Source organism: Carassius carassius, chromosome 37 (assembly GCF_963082965.1).
Source record: "Carassius carassius chromosome 37, fCarCar2.1, whole genome shotgun sequence".
Taxonomy (NCBI): domain Eukaryota; kingdom Metazoa; phylum Chordata; class Actinopteri; order Cypriniformes; family Cyprinidae; genus Carassius; species Carassius carassius.
In genome coordinates, this window is record NC_081791.1 from 21,243,874 (window position 1) to 21,264,898 (window position 21,025).

The window sequence follows — 21,025 nt, forward strand, 5'->3', positions numbered from 1 at the left end:
ACTATTTCTGAAAACATAATGTAATATAAACAGGGTATCATGATTTCTAGTCTTTACAAAGCAGAATGACCCTCTAAATAATATAATATTATGTAAATGTTAACTTTTTTCTACTTTTTTTTAAGTTGGTCTTGATGATAACTAAACAAAATTGTATTTAATAAATAATGCATGTAAAAGTCTAAGCGTTTATATAGTAGATGTTGAAGGATTTAATTGTTTTTATTTTTTTATCCAACAGGAGGACATGAATGGAGGAGAAAAGCTTCTCATATATGGTCAAAGGTCATTCATTCAAACAAACTGATATATTTTTGTATTTCAATATTTTTTAACTGCATAAATCTGTAAGTTGTTTTCTTTTACTTTTATTTTGAAAACTCACCGAAAACAGCAATCTTCCGGTGGCCCTGTAGGAAATTTTGATAGGGTTGCCATTTTCACCAAATATAAAATCACCCAATACAGTTATTGGGCAATGCAGAACACACAATGAGTTTATTTGTGAGTGCTAAACACCAGAGGAAAAAGCACTAGAGTTAAAAAATGGCAGATTCTGTAGTGATGGGGAGCGGATCTTTAAACTCCGGAAGCGTAAATATTTCCTTTCATTTCTGTTACCTACAGTCTGCTAGCTTAGCCAAACAACACTAACATTATGAGTTTGTTTAAATATATGGGCACATTTAAGGGCAGAATTGCCATATATTTAAAAAATAGACACTGTTTTATATGCAAACACATCAGTTTTTTTGTTATGTAATGCGTAAATATATAATAGTGAACTAAATAAATGTAGTGAATCTATCTAGAAACAATTCAGTGTCTATCAGAATAAAATCTCAAATGAATTTGGTTTGCCTACATTAACATATTTTTTTGGCTATCATATGCCCAGTCATGGTGCTGGTGCTGGAACACACTTATGATGTGCAAAAATGCTTATTAGCCACCCACTATCCCTGAAAAAGGTCTTAGCTGACTTAAACTGGTCTCCCAGTCTTGAAGACCAGCAAAACATTTATGCTGGTATTATCTTTTTGATTTGATCTCTAAATAGCAGCAACCAGAGCTTGGTTTTGAGAAAGTCAAACATTTGCAATTGGACATCCTGATGTTTTAATACTCTCTTCTTTTGATTAATAATTGCAGCGCTCAGGGAGCAGTAAGACCAGCACAAGTCCTACAGAGAACTATCAGCTGGCTCGGAGACGCACGCTGCAGGTGGTGGTCAGCTCTCTGCTGACAGAGTGTGGCTTCGAGAGTGCTGAGAAAGCAGTGATGGAGACACTCACTGAGATGATGCAGAGCTGTAAGTCCTTCACCTAACTCATGCAAGTCTCCTGTAAGATATTATATACATGTATGCAGTGGTATACACAGACCTCTGGAGAGGCAGGGGCGAAATGGCGTTATGAGGAGGGCACAATCTTGGGGACGGGGGGCTTTGGTGGGTTACATGACATTCAGCCAAGTATGGTGACCCATACTCAGAATTCGTGCTCTGCATTTTAAGCCATCCAAAGTGCACACACACAGAGCAGTGAACACACACCCAGAGCAGTGGGCAGCCATTTATGCTGCAGCGCCCGGGAAGCAGTTGGGGGTTCAGTGCCTTGCTCAAGGGCACCTAAGTCATGTTATTGCCGGCCCGAGATTCGAACCCACAACCCTAGGGTTAGGAGTGATTTGTTTGGGTGGGTGATATGGCAAAAATGTAAAATAAAATATATACTTTTTGTAATATCATGATTTTATCACGATTCTTTGTCATGTTGTTTTTTCTATTTTGCAAGCTGTTTGAAAGCCAAACTAATATCACTATAATAAAGACAAAGCTTGTTACATTAAGGATAACAAAATATGAAAAACTATGGCACATATTCAGGCCAAAGTAGGAGAAGAAAAAAATCTTGGTCATTATTTTATCTTTGTTATTAAAAGAAAATATGAACAAAGATACACATTACAAATACACATAACAAACAAATAAAATAAACAGTGCTTTATTCAAAAAATTGAATGAACAAATGAAAAGAAAACACTATATAAAGATTTCTATTCAAGCAACTGCATTAAAGTTTTTCAGTTAAGAGTATTGAGTGATTTTTCTCTTTGTGTTTGGTGTTTTATTAACATTTAAAGGAATAATTAACCCAAAAATTAAAATAGGTCAGTGTTTTTTTTTTATAAGTTCATGTACCCACTCAAAAGTAGTTTTAAACCTTAATGAGTTTTGTTCTGTTAAACATAAACTCTTTTTTGAAGAAGATGGAAAACCAAACAGTTGCTGGTTCACAGTGACTTCCATAGTACCCCCCCCCCCACACACACACACTCACACTCTATCAAAGTCAATGTGGACCAGCAACTGTTTGGTTATCCAGATTCTTCAAAATATCTTCTTTTAAAAAAGAGAGAAATTAATAAACTGTAGGTTTGGGACAACGTGAGTAAATAATAATTTTAGGGTGAACTATCCCTTTAATTACAGTCGGCAGCATGTTCAGCACTGTTCCTTTAAGACCTGCACGCATCTGACAACAGACATGCATCTGTTTCTTTCAGTTGTTAATTTCATTTTAGACATAACCAAGTGAGGCTATACATAAACCTTGTGTGTTTTGACAGTAATAACACAAAACATAACTTAGTTCAGTAATCACGGGCTGTTTGTGTGCTGCGCTTTGTGCTCAGAAAAACCGCACATCAGAACAGCAAACAAATTAAACATTTAAAGGGGTCCTGTTATGCTTTTTCACTTTTGGAATTTTAGTCAGTGTGTAGTGTGTATGTTTGGGCATAAAAAAAAGATCTTCAAACCTACAAATCTCAAAGTCCAATCCAAAGGGAGATATTTTGTTTGAATTCTTTTTTAAGAATTACAATAAATGGTACGACGGCATTTTAGTGCCACGTTGGAAAAAAAAATCTAAGATTCTGAGATTAAAGCTGAAATACTTCGAGAATAAAGTCTAAATATTACGAGAATAAAGTCTAAATGTTTAGAGAATAAAGTCGGAATACTACGAGAATAAAGTTGAAGTTGTAGGTCACCGGGATTGATTTGAACATTGTTGCAGTTTTTTTTTTTTTTAGCTGAACATTGCTGTGTGTACAACGATTACCATGGAACATATGCCGCCTGGGAAACTATGGTATAAATAAATTAAACTGTATAACAGTTTCACTGCAATTCATGATACTATACAATATAATATATATATATATATATATATATATAATATTCATGATAGTGTTCCTGTAGCTCAATTGGTAGAGCATTGCATTATCAAGCAACACAAATTCAATACATTGTAACAGAGCATAATAGGACCCCTTTAAATAATCAAGGCTTTGAAGCTGATGAAAAAAATTTACTTTTGTGAATAAGTGCTGTGTTCCGTGACCGTAACTCTACCACTGAGTTAACACTGTGCACGCCACTGCATGTGTGTGTTTATATAAATGCGATATTTATGTAATTGTTTTTATTTTGATTACAGAACAAACATGTTTCATTGTATGTGTTTTCTATATCAAGAATCTGATTATCTTTTGATAGATATAACTGAGGTTGGACGTTGTGCGAAGGCAACCTGTGAGCACACGGCTAGAAGCTCCCCTACACTCTCTGATGTGGTCATCACACTGGTCGAAATGGGTTGGTTGCCTTTTTATCAGTGTATTTTATCTTAAGTAATACAAATTTCGCTTCTGTATGTGGTTGAATCACGTTTATCTGTAAATGAGATTTTAACTAATAATGGTTTAAGGTTTACTTTTTCTACAATCGTAGGTTTTAATGTGGATACGCTTCCAGTGTACGCCAAAAGATCCCAAAGGATGGTCATAACTGCACGTAGGTTTACCACTTTTAACCAGTTCATCTGTCTATCCTTATACCTTATCTAGTATAACTTCTTAAATGTACTCTTCTGTGTTCAACAGCTCCAATAACAAATGCTCCAGTCATCCCAAAAGCCCTCATAGCCGGACAGAAGCGCACTCATCCAACATACATCCCCAGCCACTTCCCAGAATTCCCAGATCCTCATACATACATCAAAACGCCAGTGAGTTATTCTGCTCACCTGATGCCATTGTGTAACTTTCAGCTTAACAACCAATTTAAGAACATGCATTCTGCTTCAATATATCTTGCATTTCTGTGTTTTAGACCTTTCGAGAGCCTGTGTCAGATTATCAGGTGGTGAGAGAGAAGGCGGCATCACAGAGGAGAGATGTGGAACGTGCACTCACACGCTTCATGGCCAAGACAGGAGAGACGCAAAGCCTTTTTAAGGATGACATCAGTGCATTCCCTTGTGAGATTTTCTGCCCCAGAGACCACCGCCAGTGTCCTATTATACTTTGACTTTCTGGTGTTTATTCTTCATCTGTCTGTGTGTAACAAGTGATCGCAGCTAAGCCGAGCGCCATCCCTTACATGAGTGCCCTGCTGCCCTCTGAACTAGAGCTTCAGACACTGGAGGAGACAGATTCATCCGAGCAGGACGACCAGACAGACACTGAGAACAACTCCAGTAACGTCAGTCAGGCAAGCATGAAGCATTTTTTTCTTGTCAAAATGTTTAAGCAAAAACATGAACTGTCTGTCAAAAAACATGTCTGTTGTTTTTTCAATTATTTTTTTCCTGTAGGTTAACACGTGTGTGTGTGTATGTATTTGAAGTACAAAATACTATTTTGTATTTCAATACCTTTGAAAAAATCTAATGTATTTTTCATTTTTCAGAGTATTTTTGTATTTTTTAAATTCATAAGGTATCAACTACCTTATTAGACTGCTATTTTCCTGCAGGGATGGACAGTATTTCAAGTATTTGAAATGCTATTTTGTATTTAAATACCTTTGGAAAAAGTCAAATGCATTTTGTATTTAAATACATTTAATCTTAGTAATTTTTTAGTTTTTTTGTATACATGTTGATACAGAAAATATGCATGTCTTAAAATTTATGTCTAATAAAAATGTTGATGGGCAAAAAGTATTGTTTTTTGAAACTACAAAAATACTAATATTTAATGTATTTAAATTCAAAAAGTATTTTGTATTTCAAATGCATGTATTTGAAATACTGCCCCCCCACACTCTCTCTCTCTCTCTCTCTCTCTCTCTATATATATAATGTATGTATGTATATGTATGTGTGTTTGTGTGCAGTAACTACATTTTGTATTTTGTTTTAATTATTTTATTTTAATAATGACCTTTTTAATATAATTACTTATTATGATGATTATTATTATTTTAATAATCATAATTAAGTTTTTTTCTTTCTTTCTTTTTTTTTTCCTAGGATGATCAAAGTGCAGATAAGGAGAACATAGTGCTGCCGCCTGGTGGTGTTGTGCCTACAGGGAAGGCCAATGAGGAAAACATGATAGACAACCCATATCTTCGGCCAGTCAAAAAGCCCAAAGTGAGAAGGAAAAAATGAAAATTGGTATATTGACTCGGCTACTTCTACATCAGCTGATTAGGATGGATGATAACTTAGAACGCACTAATCACATTGTGCCCCTTGAAGTTATAGTTACAGTGGTCCATCACGTTACTGATGTTTGATTCATGTAGAAGGACAGACTGTTCTGTACATCTGAAAAATATTAGATGGAATTCAAGCAGGCAACTTCTCTAAAGTGTAACAGAGCTTACAGTTGTTTTTTGGTAGTTTGTTTTGATAAGCCTTCCCTTGAGATATCATTTAGTTTTTACAGTTCTAAACAACACACCAGAAACATAACATTCTCTTTTGATTTGTGTGCACTTTGATTTGTGTTACTCATTTGTGAGTGATGGTAATAAATGTCTATCATTGTTCATTTTAAGGCATCGTTTTAAAAGGAGAAGTTAAAAATTAAACCAGAATGTGGAAACATCTCCATTATGAGCATGTGTCTAGTGTTCTGTTACTCTACTGAGTACTGCATTAGTTTAATGTTAAGTAATGAACCTCAAAAATAAGGTTTCACACTGGACATGTAATAAAATAGGAAAACTTATTTTATAAAGTTTTAATGTTTGTATGCATTGACAATCACACTGAAATTTTAGTGGTAGCATTTTAGTGTCCTCAGTAAAACAAGCTTAGATATGCCACCCTGTTCTTCTGTTTCCTAAACTCTTTGTCATGGTAGAGCTGCATGGATACAAAACACATCAAGTTAAAAATGGGGGGAAAAAATACATTTCATTCACACTCAACAAACAGGCTGATGTGTATATACTTTTTTGTTTTGTTTGTTTCTTTCAATTATAATCTGAAGAAGAATGTAAGATATATCTGTACCTCTGTACGCAGTGCTCTTCTCTCCAGCGATGGCACTTTTGACCAATCTGGAGAGCCGAATTTCATAGGCCATGACACCTTCCTGCTTTGGATGTTATCATGAACATATGCCCCTGGACTAAAAAAAAGGATATACTTTAAAAATCTGGAATTCTTTTAAGCTTCTTTTTTTTAGTTCTCAAATCATGCTAACAAGTGAGACCATCAGGTTTTACACAATCTTGTGTTTTCAAGATGGACAATCCAAATACCTAGACATTCTGAAATTCATGCTGATTTTTCAGTTCAGTTTACACTTTGATTGTTATTCTGGTAATATGATTTTTTTTAATGCAAAACAATTACAAAAAATCATGTTGGACCTCATATTTCTCTTTATTGCTTTAGTTGTGCTTTGCCTCAACCCAGTATATAATTAGAAAAATAATGTGGGAACATAAATTCTAGATGAGTGGTACTCAACCAAGGGCTCAGGGAACGCAAATTAATAAAATATAAAAAAGGTTTTATAAAACCTTAATAATTTTATTAATTATTTTTATAATTAATATACATTTTCCAAGTATACATTTACCAAGCTCTAAAATATTTTATCAGGTTGAAAATGAGAGTGAAATATTCTTCAAAATCCCTTCAGTAACACAAACAACTGCAAAAGTCAAGGGGGCCAGCCTTCAATTACTGTTTGAGAACTACTAGAGTAGCTGCTTTTCATTACCAGAACACACATTTATTATCAAATACACTTATAGTCAAATCTTAAAAATAGTCATACCCAGGGCTGGAATCTGTATTTGAATATCTAATAATTCTTGCAGTGGTACTATTGAATGGTGCTTTTCCAGGAGGACACACTTTAGACCAAGTCCAGTCCTGCTGGTATTTCTGTGGTGAAGGGGTGACCGTCTATAAAAACATGCGATACATAAAAAAAATATACAATTTAATTAAAACAAACTAAATTGTTGTTACTTAGAAATTCATACCTTAATTGGAGGCAGAAAGCGCGGTGCAGTGCGCGCTCCTAACACATATCCCTTCTTACTCTCAGGTCTGTGTTGGAGCTCATATGCAAGAGTGCCCACCTGGGAACTAATAAGTTAGGTGAAAGGAATAACACGTTCCATAACTTTTAAGTTATTAACTGTTGTGCCTTCCTGCATACTCACCGTGTGGTTGTCGTAACAACCGGGTCCTAGTTCCTGGGAGCCGCAGAGCGCGAGCATTTCATTGCCCATGCGATCAGGTGCAAAATGTGTTGGAAACATCATACGTTTCCGGCAGCTACCGAACGCGACCCGTGGAGCTGGAAATTTGATAAAACAAATTATAAAATTCATTTTCAGGCAAACGATGCAGTTTATCCCGGTTCTGGATAATTTACCTGCGCCCCGTGTCGTCATTGCGTCCTGATGTTTACTGGTTACCGTGGTATCCAGGTGCAAACGAATGCTGATGATGTGGATCAAATGGAATTCCGATGTGTGCAGAAGCGGTGTAAGAAGCATCGCGGTTCAAACAATGCAATGTAAAAGTGATCAATTAATGATTATGTTTGTTTTTAATTTTACCGAAACATTGGTACAGTAAGTTTAGTAAAGAAAACGATGCCTCATAAATAATGTGTCGGGAACAGAGACAGAAAAATAACTAACGTTAGCGAGGTAACATGCCTATATAGCAGGGCCTATGGGTTTTACAATATATTTACAATCTCCAAAATCATTTGGTAAGTCACTCTTCAAATGAATGAAAGTCATTGTATTAAGTAACAACAGGACTATAAATCCAAATACATGATCTGTATTTGAAAATACATGACATTTTGAAAAATTTATAGTTTTATCATTTAAACCTAACAAAAACATTTTTTGAAGGCTAATTGTTTGTGTGACGAGCCTATTTCTTTAAAAGAAATTCTACTTGGTTTTCAATGTTCACACATTTTTAAGTATATGGCTGTACAGTAGATACATGAACAACCAATGATATAAAATATATATTGCAAAATGGGAATACAGTTTTGTACAGTTAAAGTGTGATTGCTATGATATAAAATTCAGACTGACAACTGCTAAAACTATAGAAATAACTTTGTCTGAAACAAACCACTACATGAAGAAACATCTGAGGTAGCTTTCAGCTTTCAGATTAAGATGTCTGCCAATCTTAAAATTTCACATACACATGATATATCACATATTAACATTCACCAGAAGATGACACAACTGGCTTTCACATCCATATATCATGTCAGCATGTGAGAAAATGCTGTTCTCCTGCATGTGGGTTTATGAGTAAAAACATTTATAAATATCACCATATCAGAGTGGATTTAAGGCAAGTCGGAATAATATGGACGCTGTTTTAAGTTTAGAAGGCGATGAAAGCTCAGGCAAATAAAGAAGTTTTGGTAGGGGTTTTATTTGATATTGAGAAAGCATATGATATGCTTTGGAAAGAGGGACTTTTAATTAAGCTTAAATGCATGGGAATTGGAGGAAAGTTATACAACTGGATTATGGATTTCCTTTTAGAAGTCGAGTATTCTGAGACTTACACGATAGATAATGGAACTCCACAAGGAAGTGTATGTAGCCCAGTATTTTTTAATATTATGATCAATGATATTTTTAGTAATTTTAAGGGTGATATTGGAAGGGCATTTTTTGCTGATGATGGGGCAATATGGAAAAGAGGACGTAATATTGCATGTGTGTCCCAAAAAGCTGTAGATAAAGTGGAAGTAGCCTATGGGCAAATGGAGTTTTAGATTATCTGTGGCTAAAACCCAAGTTATATGTTTTATAAAAGGGAAACAAGTACCAGAGGTCAAGTTAAAGTTGTATAACCAGGAGCTGGAGCAAGTCTCAGTAGTTAAATATCTCGGTATATGGATGGAATCCAGATTGACGTTTGCAATGCATGCTAAAAAGCTGATCAATAAATGTAAAACAGGAGTAAATATTTTAAAATGTTTATCTGGGATAGAATGGGGAGCTTGTAGATTGTCTTTGAAAAGAATTTATTGTACATTAATCAGACCAAGTTTAGATTATGGAAGCATTATTTTTGGTTTTTCAGCTGAAACTACTCTGAAAAAGATTGAAACAATGCAGAGTCAAGCTTTAAGAATATGTTGCGGTGCGTTAAAACATCTCCCATTGCAGCCATGCAGGTAGACGTTGGGGAAGCTCCTTTACACCTTCGTAGATATTCAATGAGAATGAATTATTGGATTAATTTAAAAGGACATAAAGAATGTCATCCAGTAAAGGGGGTGATTTAAGAATGCTGGGAGCATGGAAATAAAAATATTAAAAGCTTTGGGTGGATTGCTGAAAGGGAAGCAGGAGAAGTTGGTATTGCTGATTGTGATGTTAGTCCAACTGTGATAGTATCCAGAATTTCACCATGTTTTTTTTCCTATGCCTATTGTAGATTTTCAGATACAAATAAAAATGAAGAATGAGAAAGCTACCCCTAAGAACATTATTGTCCAGCATTATTTGGATCAGATTTATTCATCATGGTTAAATATATACACTGATGGTTCTAAAGAACCTATCTCTGGTAGAACTGCTGCTGCAGTATACATTCCACAATTTCAAATTAGCATTAGGAAAAGAATAACTGATCATGTATCCGTCTATGCAACTGAATTAATTGCTATGGTGGTAGCCCTTCAGTGGGTAGAGGAGGTAAAACCAAGCTTAGTTGTAATCTGTTCTGACTCTTACGCAGCATTATCTAGTCTTGCAAGTGGATTAAAATCATCAAGGCAAGACATTATATATGAGATTCTTGCAAGTTTGTTAAGAGTAAGTAAAGTAAGCTTGATAAAATTTTTGTGTGTTCCTGTTCATGTGGGAGTGGAGGCTAATGAAGTGGTTGATAAGCTTGCTAAGCAAGCTCTTAAACATACAGAAATAGATATTCAAGTGACTCTGAGCAAAAATGAAGTTAAAGGGAAAATAAAAGAATTCATGAATAACAAATGGCAAGAGGTAAAGAACTGTGATAACAAGGGCAGGTTTATGTATAATATTCAACAGAAAGTAAATGGAAATGGAAGAAATGTTTTTAAGAACAGGAAAGAAGATACAATTATTTCACGCATCTGAATAGGGCATACTAGATTAAATCATTCATTGTTTAAAATAGGAAAAAATAAATGAATCAGGTAAATGTATTTATTGTAATCAGCCCGAAACTATAGAACATGTATTAATGAAATGTAAAAAATATGGAAAAGAAAGGTAAAAATTCATTAATGAAGTTAAAAACATGGGTGTTGAATCATTCAATATGATAAGACTTTTGAACGATAACACAGAACAAAGACGAATATATGGTATTATTATAAAATACATTAAAGAAATAGGAATAATTAATAGAATTTAATTTAATTTTTTTTTTTTTGTCATCTGCCTGTCAGTGCTTCACACTCCAGTCCAGTCGGTGGCGGTAAATGCACCAAAAGTTGGTTTGCCATCCGCCATAAAAAGTTAGTAGTAGAAGAAGAAGATGACTTACTGAAGTTCAACCCAAGCATCAGAATAGAGAAGAAAGAGGCTTTAAGTGACTTTGAATTTGGAATGGTTGTTGCAAATTGTCACGTGCAGTTAATTTCCTGTTTGCACCATGAGAAGATGATGGCTGCTTCAAAGCTCCAAAACAAAAGAATAGTAATGTATGTTAACATAAATATATGACAAAGATTTTTGGTACATATTATTTTTAAGGTGCCTAGTATTAATATATTAATTCACAATTATTCTGTTTTGTTGAGTGTGGACACAGAATAAGTAAACATGTTGATGGCAACAATAGAGACACGTGGGATAACACTTTTTTTGTATCTTAATGTGTGTGTGTGTCTGTGTGTGTGTGTTATATATATATATATATATATATATATATATATATGTATATATGTGTGTATCTTTTATATATAAGAATTTTTGACGACTGCAGAAATAATTTAAGTTCAGTATACACTATCTCTCTCACTATCTCTACACTATCACTATACACTTATGACCAGCCATAAAACACACTTTTCCATAAAAAAAAAAAAAAAAAAAATTAACTATTGATTAATTCCAGGGGTTACTAATGACACATTATTTTTATGTTTTCAAAGGTTTGGGTTTAAATGGGTTAAGTCACACTTCATGTGAATGAAAGTTATTTTATCAAATATCAACATATAAATCCAAATACATGATCAGGTCAGAAGACTTTAGATATAGTCTTAAAGGGACTTTGGTCTGGTGTCAAGGTGATTTTAGTGGATGTATAAAGTCCTCACAAGTATACATGTCCTAACATGAAATTCTGAAAAATATATATGAATATTTGTATAAATAAATTAAAATCTAACAGCAATTTTTTTTTGAAAATCATTTGTTAATAAAGTGCCATAGCATATTTCTTTAAATTCCAGGTTTAATATCTAATGCAATGATATTCACACATCTTTTAATTGTGGCTGTAGATGCATGAACCACCAATGATACAAATTTTTACAAAAAGTGTTTGTGTTCTAAACATAAAGAAAAAATAAATAAATACTAAATAAAGTGTGCTCGCTTAGACATAAAATTCAGATTAAGAAAGCTAGAAGTAACTTTGTCTGAAACAAACCACTAGAAGAAGAAACATCTGTGGTCAAAGCATGAATGCGTATGATCTCAGCAAGCTTTCAGAGGAAGATGCCAGCCAAACTTAAAATTTCTACACATGGCATTGGCTTATCATTTTTTAACCTTCACCAAAAGATGACACGACTCAGGGAAACATGCCTTTCACAACCATATATTATGTAAGATCATGTGAGAATTAGCTGTTTATCAAGTGAATATAATTCACCTGGATGTTTACCGTGTAGTGTTCGTAATGCCGTTAAAGGGTTAAATATTTTCCATAATATCGTAGAACCATATGACTGGTTACCACTCTTTTCTGAACACCAGCTTCAGACACTTTCAAGTACTTTAAAGAGAAGTGGGAACCCTTTTATGATAACATTTAAATCAAGATTATGAAGTGTAACTTTAATTTCCTCTTTTCTAATCAGTTGTCAACAGAGGGTGATAGATCCGCTGGGTTTGTTATGAATACCATCTATACATGAATGGTAAATGCACTGCATTTATATAGCGCTTTCAACAGATCCCATGGCCCTCCAAAGAACTTGCCTCACATTCACCCATCAGCGGTGTCAGCCATTCAAGGCGCCATCCAGCTCATCTGGAGCAGCTGGGGTTAGGTGTCTTGCTCAAGGACACCTCAACACTTGGTCAGGTGGAGCCAGGGATTGAACCACCAACCTTCCGGTTTGTAGACAACCTACATGAACCACTGAGCCACTGCCGCCCTGAATGTAACTTTAAAGCCCAGATTTTTTTTTGTTCCAATCTACCATGCTGGTGAAAAATCTAACCGGAGTCAATTGTATGTATTGTTCTTTTTTTCTTTAATTCAGTTTGTTATTTCATAACCATATATATGGTTTTGCTTTATTTTGATGACCGCTTCTACATCCTGTTGACTAAGTAATGTTTACATCCATCAAAACGTGTTACCAAAAACATGTGTTTCCCAAAGGTTATTTATTAAAATAAGCAAAGCATTGTTTTTTTTTTCTCGTTTTTTAAAATAAATTAATCTTTGGGAGCTGTAGTGGCAGTGTGCCGACTCTCATTAATAACCAAACTGTGTGTGTTGAACAGCACACTAAAAAACTTAGTGATCATTTTCACTTTGAAATAGCTAGTAAGTTTCACAAATAATACAAAAAAACAAAACAGCAAGTAACACGTTAATGAAATGTAACACTTTTAAATACATTGACTGAAACTGTATTTTTTTTTTTTGGAAAGCATATTTTGCATATTAGTTAGTTATCAATTGTGAAATTATCATCAATGTCAGTTTTTCTGTTTCAGAGAAGGGTGTTATTTCTGTTCATCATGCCAGGGGATCATGTAACCTGCCCTCATAAATTAGCAACTACAACACACTGTTACTCTAGTCAGACTGCCCGTATGCATTCCAGGTACAGCAGAAACATATTCAGACTACAGTCACTTCAAAATCAAACAATGGAAAACAATTTTTTTTTCTTTGTAGGGTGCAACGGAAAGAAGTCTTGTCGTACTAGCTTCAAATTTGGAGTTCTCTGATCCGTGAGTAGGTGTCTATAAGTACCTGGAAGTGACGTACTCTTGCAAAATCGCTTGTGAGTAAGAAAGTATTCTTATTACTGATGTTTATTTATTTTTCTATTTTCAAATAAGAGTAGTGGGGAATAAATAAAAAAATGGCGTGGCATTGATTAGTTTTAACAGTTTTTCTTTCTCTGAGGGTTGGATTGATTTTCAGCACCTTTATAAAGTTGGTTCATTGTATACTTTGACTCAGAATCTCAGTGAAAACTATAATGCTGCAATGCTTGATTTGTCTAAATGTTGCAGAGCATGATCTGCATCAGTTGGTGAGAAAACAGTATTATTTTTGTTTCTCTTTTCTTTAAATCTGCTTTGAAACTGAATACATTTGAATACAATTAATGGGATTCCGTGTTGTTTCATGCTGCTTTCAAAGGTTCAAAACGAATCAAGACACACCAAACACATAATAAAAGTAGCCAAAACAACTGGCACAGTTGTCCAAGTTATACAAGAGATTTGTTTAATGAATGAACCAAACTTTAAGTGAAAAAGAGTTGCAAAAGTATCGCTGAGTCAAAATTGACAGGGCTCGTTTCCCATGGTCGCAAGCAATGTTGTTATTAACAATGCTTTTGGGAAACACACCTCAGGGCTCACAAAATTTCAAAATCCCTGGTAACCCTTCGGGTAGGCATTCTTCAGGTTTTGGCAGCCCAAAATAAATTTAACTAGACAAAAACAAATAAATAAAAAGAATAGACATCGGCTGGACTTTACTGTGGACAAATCAGCATGATCAGCAAAAACGAGTAGCATATCTGGATGTAACGTATCAATAAACTTACAATGTCAACTCTAAGAAGTTTACCCCTCTCAGATGGAGACAGGTTTTTTACAGCCGATATTTTGCTGTGCCAAAAAAAAAAAAAAAAGATGGCGGCTCATGACCCAGTTTGGATTTACGCCATTTAAATCTTGCAGGACAGGCAAATTCAAGATGTTTACAGTAAAATCTATTCTGTCTCAGATTCAACCAAACTATTGGTTTGTCACGATCGATCTGAAGGATGCATACTTTCATATTCAGATCATCAAGAGACACAGGAAGTACCTCAGATTCACTTTAGAGGGCAAAGCATATCAATTCCATGTACTTCCCTTCGATTTAGCCCTTGCCCCTAACACTTTGCATACTTTCTAAAAACCACTTAAGTGGTAAGTGTGCATGCAAGACTCTGCGCATTTTCTGAATGGAATCCTGTATGGAAAGGGTAACGCGCTCAGCTTCGTTCTCTTTCTTGGAGTTGGTTAGACCTTATTAATTTTAAATTATTAATTTTATTACTTTCAAGCGTTTAAACAAATCCCCAAAGAATGTTTTCATCCCCTCCCAGCAGATAACCTTTTTAGGGATAGATCTGGACTCTCGTGGGATGAGGACACAGTTGTCTCCCCAGCGCATTCAGTCTTTCATGTCATGCCTTCACTATTTCAAAGCAGGTTGCACAGTGAGTTTGTGCCTCAGACTTTTGGGTCTAATGGCAGCAGCGTCCCCTGTAATCCATCTAGGCTTACTTCACATGCGTCCATTTCAGTGGTGGACGAAAAGCCAAAAGATTTCACCTAGTTGTTATCCACATCGAACGATTTCGGTGACACGGAGGTGTATTCTGATGATAAAGACCTGGATGTCGGCCAAATTTCTTTGGAAAGGAGTTCGACTAATGATCTGTTCTTGCTGTGAGACTGTCGAGACAGATGTGTCAAAGGGAGTAACACCAGCCACTCTTAAAGTATATGTTATAAGTATCAGCTAACCACGCGTATGTAGACGGCGTCTCAGTGGGCCGTCATCCCTGGTCTCTTGGTTTATGCAACTTCTTGAGGGTCCTTTATGTTATGAGGGATATCAGGATATCCGTTTGAGTACAGAGTTTCAGACATTCGTCACACCAAGAGGTGTTCCCATACGGTGATGTCACCACAGCACCTCGTTCCCTATTCAGAGAACCTTGGTTACGTACGTAACCGAGATGTATTATATAGTCTTTGCTGATAAAGCAGCTTTTATGAGCACAGTGCTGCTCTGTGTACAGGGTTAACGGGGAAACCGCTATTTTTACTGCTCCAAAAGGGGCACATAGAGGCGAAGAATGAATTTGCATTTTCATTCAGACCAATGCCAAAAGACCAACAAATGGGCGGGAAATATGCTAATGTTTCATGTTGATGTCAACATGTGTGTGAAAAACAACTCGTTTCAATGATTCAGAGTCAAATATTTATTTTGAGAGAATAACTTTATACACCATGCACTTTCAGATTTATAACTTTGCAGGATGTTTTCATTCACTTAGAGCTGTGTTACACACTGCATGAAGGGTAATTTTTTAAAATCCATAATAGGGGCATTTTAATTAGTAAACTAACAGTACACCTTTAAGTTCATTTTTACTATAGTTCCAGTACAAACTAAAAACATAGAGGTAAAATAGTTGTGTACTCAAAGTTTACTACCATTATACATAAAGTATACTTAAAAGTGTACTTTTATATACTAGAAAGTGGGCAAATTTAGTCTCAAGGAGTATTGAAGAGCACTTACATGTATACTACTAGTACACTGATATTTGTTTACTTACTCCATAAAGTATACTTAAAAATATACTTGACCTTTAAGTATACTTAAAATATAAATAAACCTGAAGAATGCTTCTTTTGGTTAAGGGTAGGCAATTTAAGAGGCACGTTTGAGAATGCAGATAGTTCTTCCAATATTTTTAACTTGTCAGAACAATATCAAACGGCAGCTTATACAGGACAGGCAGGCAGTTCTCCCAACTCCTGAAATGCTTCTCAAAGGGCAAGACCAAATGCTATATTATACAATATTGTGGAAACTTCAAAATCCCTTGCCCAGCCCTTAAAGGGACCACTACCTTTTTCTTGCCTCGGTAATATAAAGCATGATAAGTGAAAATTATGATTAATAAGCCAACAAATGCTCTTCTGCTGCCATCTACTGGGGTAGTTTGATTATTGTTTTTTTTCTTTCATTTTAAATAAGTTTTTATTTATCACAATGCATATTTTGGTCATCCCATTAAAATAAATATTTACATTGGATAATTTTTAGTTCTGAAAATAGTGTGAAATACTTTAAAATCATTGAAAAGTGCTTGAATTTTCATTTCCATTTTCACCAAATATAAAATCACCCAATACAGTTATTGGGCAATGCAGAACACACAATGAGTTTATTTGTGAGTGCTAAACACCAGAGCAAAAAGCACTAGAGTTAAAAAATGGCAAACTCTGTAGTGATGGGGAGCGGATCTTAAACTCCGGAATCGTAAATATCTCCTTTCATTTCTGTTACCTACAGTCTGCTAGCTTAGCCAAACAAAACTAACATTATGAGTCTTTTTAAATATAATATGCCCAATCATGCTGCTGCAACACACTTACGATGTTCAAAAATGCTTATTAGCCACCCACTATCCCTGAAAAAGGTCTTAGCTGATTTAAACTGGTCTCCCAGTCTTGAAGACCAGCAAAACATTTATGCTGGTATTATCTTTTGATTAGAACCATAAATAGCAGCAACCAGAGCTTGGTTTTGAGAAAGTCAAACATTTGCTATTGGACATCCTGATGATTAATACTCTGTTCTTTTGATTAATAATTGCAGCGCTCAGGGAGCAGTAAGACCAGCACAAGTCCTACAGAGAACTATCAGCTGGCTCGGAGACGCACGCTGCAGGTGGTGGTCAGCTCTCTGCTGACAGAGTGTGGCTTCGAGAGTGCTGAGAAAGCAGCGATGGAGACACTCACTGAGAAGATGCAGAGCTGTAAGTCCTTCACCTAACTCATGCAAGTCACCTGTAAGATGTTATATACTATTATATATGTATGTGTGTTTATATAAATGCGATATTTATGTAATTGTTTTTATTTTGATTACAGAACAAACATGTTTCATTGTATGCGTTTTCTATATCAAGAGTTTGATTATCTTTTGATAGATATAACTGAGGTTGGACGTTGTGCGAAGGCAACCTGTGAGCACACGGCTAGAAGCTCCCCTACACTCTCTGATGTGGTCATCACACTGGTCGAAATAGGTTGGGGTATGTGTGTGTATGTGCTTTATTTTATTTTAATAATGACCATTTTGATAGAATGTTTTTTTTATTTTTTTTTTAGGATGACCGAAGTGCAGATAAGGAGAATGTAGTGCTGCCGCCTGGTGGTGTTGTGCCTACAGGGAAGGCCAATGAGGAAAATACGGTTTGACAACCCACCCATACCTTCGGCCAGTAAAAAAGCCCAAAGTGAGAAGCAAAAAAATGAAAAATTGACTCGGCTACTTCTACATCAGATGATTAGGATGGATGATGACTTTTTAGCACGTGATAATCACATTGAGCCCCTTGAAGTTACAGCTACAGTGGTCCATCACGTTACTGATGTTTGAGTCATGTAGAATGACAGACTGTTCTGCACATCTGAAAAATATGGTAGCAATATGCAAATGAATAAAATATAAAATCTTTATAGACATTTTTCTAATCAATATACATTTACCAAGCTCTAAAATATTTTATCAGGTAGAAAATGAGTAAAATATTCAAAATCCTTATCCCTAATTTTTATTCAGTAACACAAACAACTGCAAAAGTCAAGGGGCCCAGCCTTCAATTATTGTTAGTGCGGGCCCTGCAGCCAAGAAGAACTACTAGAGTAGCTGCTTTTCATTACTAGAACACACATTTATTACAAGATACATGTATAGTCTAATCTTAAAAATAATCATACCCAGAACTGGAATCTGTATTTGAATGTCTAATTCTTGCAGTGGTAAATGCTGCTTTTCCAGGAGGACACACTTCAGACCAAGACCAGTCCTGCTGGTATTTCTGTGGTGAAAGGGTGGCAGTCTATAAAAACAGGCAATGCATAAATAATAATAATAACAATAATAATAATAATAAGTAGTGCCCACCTGGGGAATAACACGTTCTATAACTTATTAACTGCTGTGCCTTTCTGCATACTCATGGTGTGGTTGTTGTAACATCCGGGTCCTAGTTCCTTGAAGCTGTAGAGGGTGAGCATTTAAATTGCCCATCGGATCAGGTGCAAAATGCATTGAAAAAAAAAAGCTGGCAGCTACCAGATGCTGTGTAAAAAAGCATTATGGTTCAATCAAGCAAACAATGCATTTTATTTAAAATCCATGTAAACGTGATCTGTTAATGAATGTTTTTATTTTTTTATTTTACAAAAACATTGGTACAGTAAGTAGGCTATAGTAAAGAAAAGGATGCCTCATAGTGTGTACGGAAATAGAGACAGAAAAAGTACTAGCAAGGTAACATGCCTATAATAATAGGGCCTATTTGCAGTATTTATAGTATTTACACTCCAGAAATCATTTGCCAAGTCACTCTTCAAATGAAAGTTATTGTATTAAGTAACAACAGGCCTATAAATCCAAATACATGATCTGGTCAAAAGACTTAGTCTTAAAGGGACATTGATCTGGTGTAAAGGTAATTGTAAAGGATGTTTAAAGGCAGTTCTTCTTAAGTTTCACAGTGTATGCATGTCTCAACATTCAATTTTGAAAAATAGTTTTATCATTTAAAACCTAACAAATGCATTTTTTGGGAATTGTTTAAGTGCGATTAGCCTGTAGCCTGTACTACAGTTAAAGTGTGATTACTTAAATTCTGACTGACAACTGCTAAAACTAGAAGTTTCCGAAACAAACGACTATATAAAAAACCATCTGAGGGAAGATCTCAGCCAGCTTTCAGAACAAGATGCCTGCCAATCTTAACATTTCACATGTGCAGAAAACAGCATGTCTATATCTATAGTGGCAGTAGCAAGTCTCTACTTGCAGATATATTCTACCAAGACCAAATGCATCACCATTGCCTTATCCATTACAATGCCAATTTCTTTGTTGTCATGACAGAATTGTGTTGGTGTAACTCAAGAAACCAGATCAGAAACACATTTTACTTGGGTAGAACATGGTCTGGGAAAGCTCTGGGAGACTGAATGTGTAAAATAAAATCCCACAACAGGAACAGCTTATGGGTATTATAAGGAATCTCAGCTGGGTCTTAAAGGTGATAGAACATTATGCTCATTTGTAAGATCAGGTGCAAAATGCATTGGAAATATCAGCAGTTTCTGGCAGAGACTGAACGTTTTTTGCCAAACAATGCAGTTTAGCCCATTTATGGATGAATTACCTGTGTCCCGTGTCATCATTGCATCTTGATGTTTACTGGTTACCATGGTATCCAGGTATAAACAAATGCTGATGATGTGGATCAAATGAAATTCCGATGAAAGCATTACGGTTAAATCAAGCAAACAATGCATTTCACTTGAAATTGTAAAAGTGATCAATAAATGATAATTTTTTAGTTTTTGATTTTACAAAAAATTTTGTACAGCTAGTAAAGAAAATGTTGTCTCAATTAGTAAGAATTCATGAAGCATTTATTTAGTTCCAAATAAAAAAAAATATATATTTATAGTATTCACAATCTCCAGAAATCATTTAGTAAGTCACTCTTCAAATGAATGAAAGCCATTGTACTAAGTAACAATAGGCCTATAAATCCAAATACATGAGCTTGTCAAAAGATTATATTTTGAAATATTAATTGTTTTCTAATTTAAACCTAACAAAATAAAATAATTTGGGGGGCAAATGTTTAAGTGTGTTTAGCCTGTTTCTTTAAAATAAATTCTACTTGGTTTAATATAATGCAGTGAGGTTTACACATTTTTAAGTATATAGCTGTGGATACATGAACAACCGGTGATAAAAATATTGCAAAATGGGAATAGAGTTTGTGATCGCATAAATAAAGAATAAATAAAGTGTGAATAAAGTCTGATTGCTTAGATATAAAATTCAGACTGACAACTGCTTAAACTAAAAGTAACTTTGTCTGAAACAAACCGCTACATGAAGAAACATCTGAGGTAAGATCTTACCCAGATTTCAGATTAAGATGTCTGCTAATCTTAAAATTTCACATACACATGATATTTCATATTTTAACATTCACCAGAAGATGACACAACTGCCTTTCACAACCATATATCATATTAGCATGTGAGAAAATGCTGTTCTCCTGCATGTGGGTTTATTAGTAAAAACATTTATTCTTATTATTGATTTACTAAATAGAGTAGTAGGAATTATAGTTAAACACACAAACACAACAGTTTTTGAGGCAAGTTTAAATTTACAAACCTCTGTCAAGGGGAGCATTAACTGAGACAGCATATACAAGAAGATTCTTGCAAATGTCACCTCTACTTCCCTCTCGTTGCGTCTGCAAGAAGGGCTATCCAGGTGACCAGGAAGCCCCTCAGGGTGACCTGGCTGGACATCCAGGAAATTCTTTGCAGTGCCGTGTCGGGCCTGATGATCAAGAAGTCTCCCGCAGAAACCTATGACCCGGTTTGTGTTTTCCCAGCGGGGTTCGGGTCTAG

At 35.1% G+C, this 21,025-nt stretch overlaps 4 protein-coding genes across 4 annotated transcripts in view; 2 read left to right on the forward strand and 2 right to left on the reverse strand.

Annotated features, from left to right (window-relative positions):
• The window catches only part of LOC132118370 (diacylglycerol kinase alpha-like), a 109,158-nt gene that overhangs the window by 79,631 nt on the left and 8,502 nt on the right, over positions 1-21,025 (reverse strand). The gene's annotated exons all lie outside the window — the stretch shown is intronic.
• Positions 393-5,918, forward strand: LOC132118369 (transcription initiation factor TFIID subunit 8-like). Its single transcript, XM_059528173.1, has 8 exons — positions 393-594; positions 1,153-1,312; positions 3,566-3,664; positions 3,800-3,862; positions 3,952-4,076; positions 4,181-4,328; positions 4,419-4,561; positions 5,325-5,918. Exons 1-8 carry the CDS (start codon positions 547-549, stop codon positions 5,463-5,465), a joined length of 927 nt encoding a protein of 308 aa, XP_059384156.1. The 5' UTR covers positions 393-546; the 3' UTR covers positions 5,466-5,918.
• Positions 5,970-7,833, reverse strand: LOC132118368 (protein pitchfork-like). The gene is made up of 6 exons (XM_059528172.1): positions 7,702-7,833; positions 7,487-7,623; positions 7,304-7,402; positions 7,093-7,223; positions 6,318-6,435; positions 5,970-6,167 (listed from the first exon to the last, which is right to left on the reverse strand). Exons 1-6 carry the CDS (start codon positions 7,823-7,825, stop codon positions 6,102-6,104), a joined length of 675 nt encoding a protein of 224 aa, XP_059384155.1. The 5' UTR covers positions 7,826-7,833; the 3' UTR covers positions 5,970-6,101.
• Positions 12,738-21,025, forward strand: part of LOC132118371 (L-rhamnose-binding lectin CSL3-like) — a 63,411-nt gene continuing 55,123 nt past the window's right edge. The window contains exon 1 of the mRNA XM_059528184.1: positions 12,738-12,776. Coding sequence (XP_059384167.1) covers positions 12,746-12,776 — 31 coding nt within the window. The 5' untranslated portion in view covers positions 12,738-12,745. The remainder of the gene's footprint in view (positions 12,777-21,025) is intronic.

What these genes read in the sequence shown, in the direction of transcription:
- LOC132118369 (XM_059528173.1), top strand. Translation starts at nt 547, where the DNA reads ATGGCAGATTCTGTAGTGATGGGGAGCGGATCTTTAAACTCCGGAAGC. An exon ending in GATCTTTAAACTCCGGAAGC is followed by an intron (nt 595 to 1,152) that starts GTAAATATTTCC and finishes TAATAATTGCAG; the next exon opens with CGCTCAGGGAGCAGTAAGAC. An exon ending in CATCACACTGGTCGAAATGG is followed by an intron (nt 3,665 to 3,799) that starts GTTGGTTGCCTT and finishes CTACAATCGTAG; the next exon opens with GTTTTAATGTGGATACGCTT.
- LOC132118368 (XM_059528172.1), bottom strand. Translation starts at nt 7,825, where the DNA reads ATGCTTCTTACACCGCTTCTGCACACATCGGAATTCCATTTGATCCAC. An exon ending in GTTGTTACGACAACCACACG is followed by an intron (nt 7,403 to 7,486) that starts GTGAGTATGCAG and finishes ATTAGTTCCCAG; the next exon opens with GTGGGCACTCTTGCATATGA. An exon ending in GAAGAGCACTGCGTACAGAG is followed by an intron (nt 6,168 to 6,317) that starts GTACAGATATAT and finishes GTATCCATGCAG; the next exon opens with CTCTACCATGACAAAGAGTT.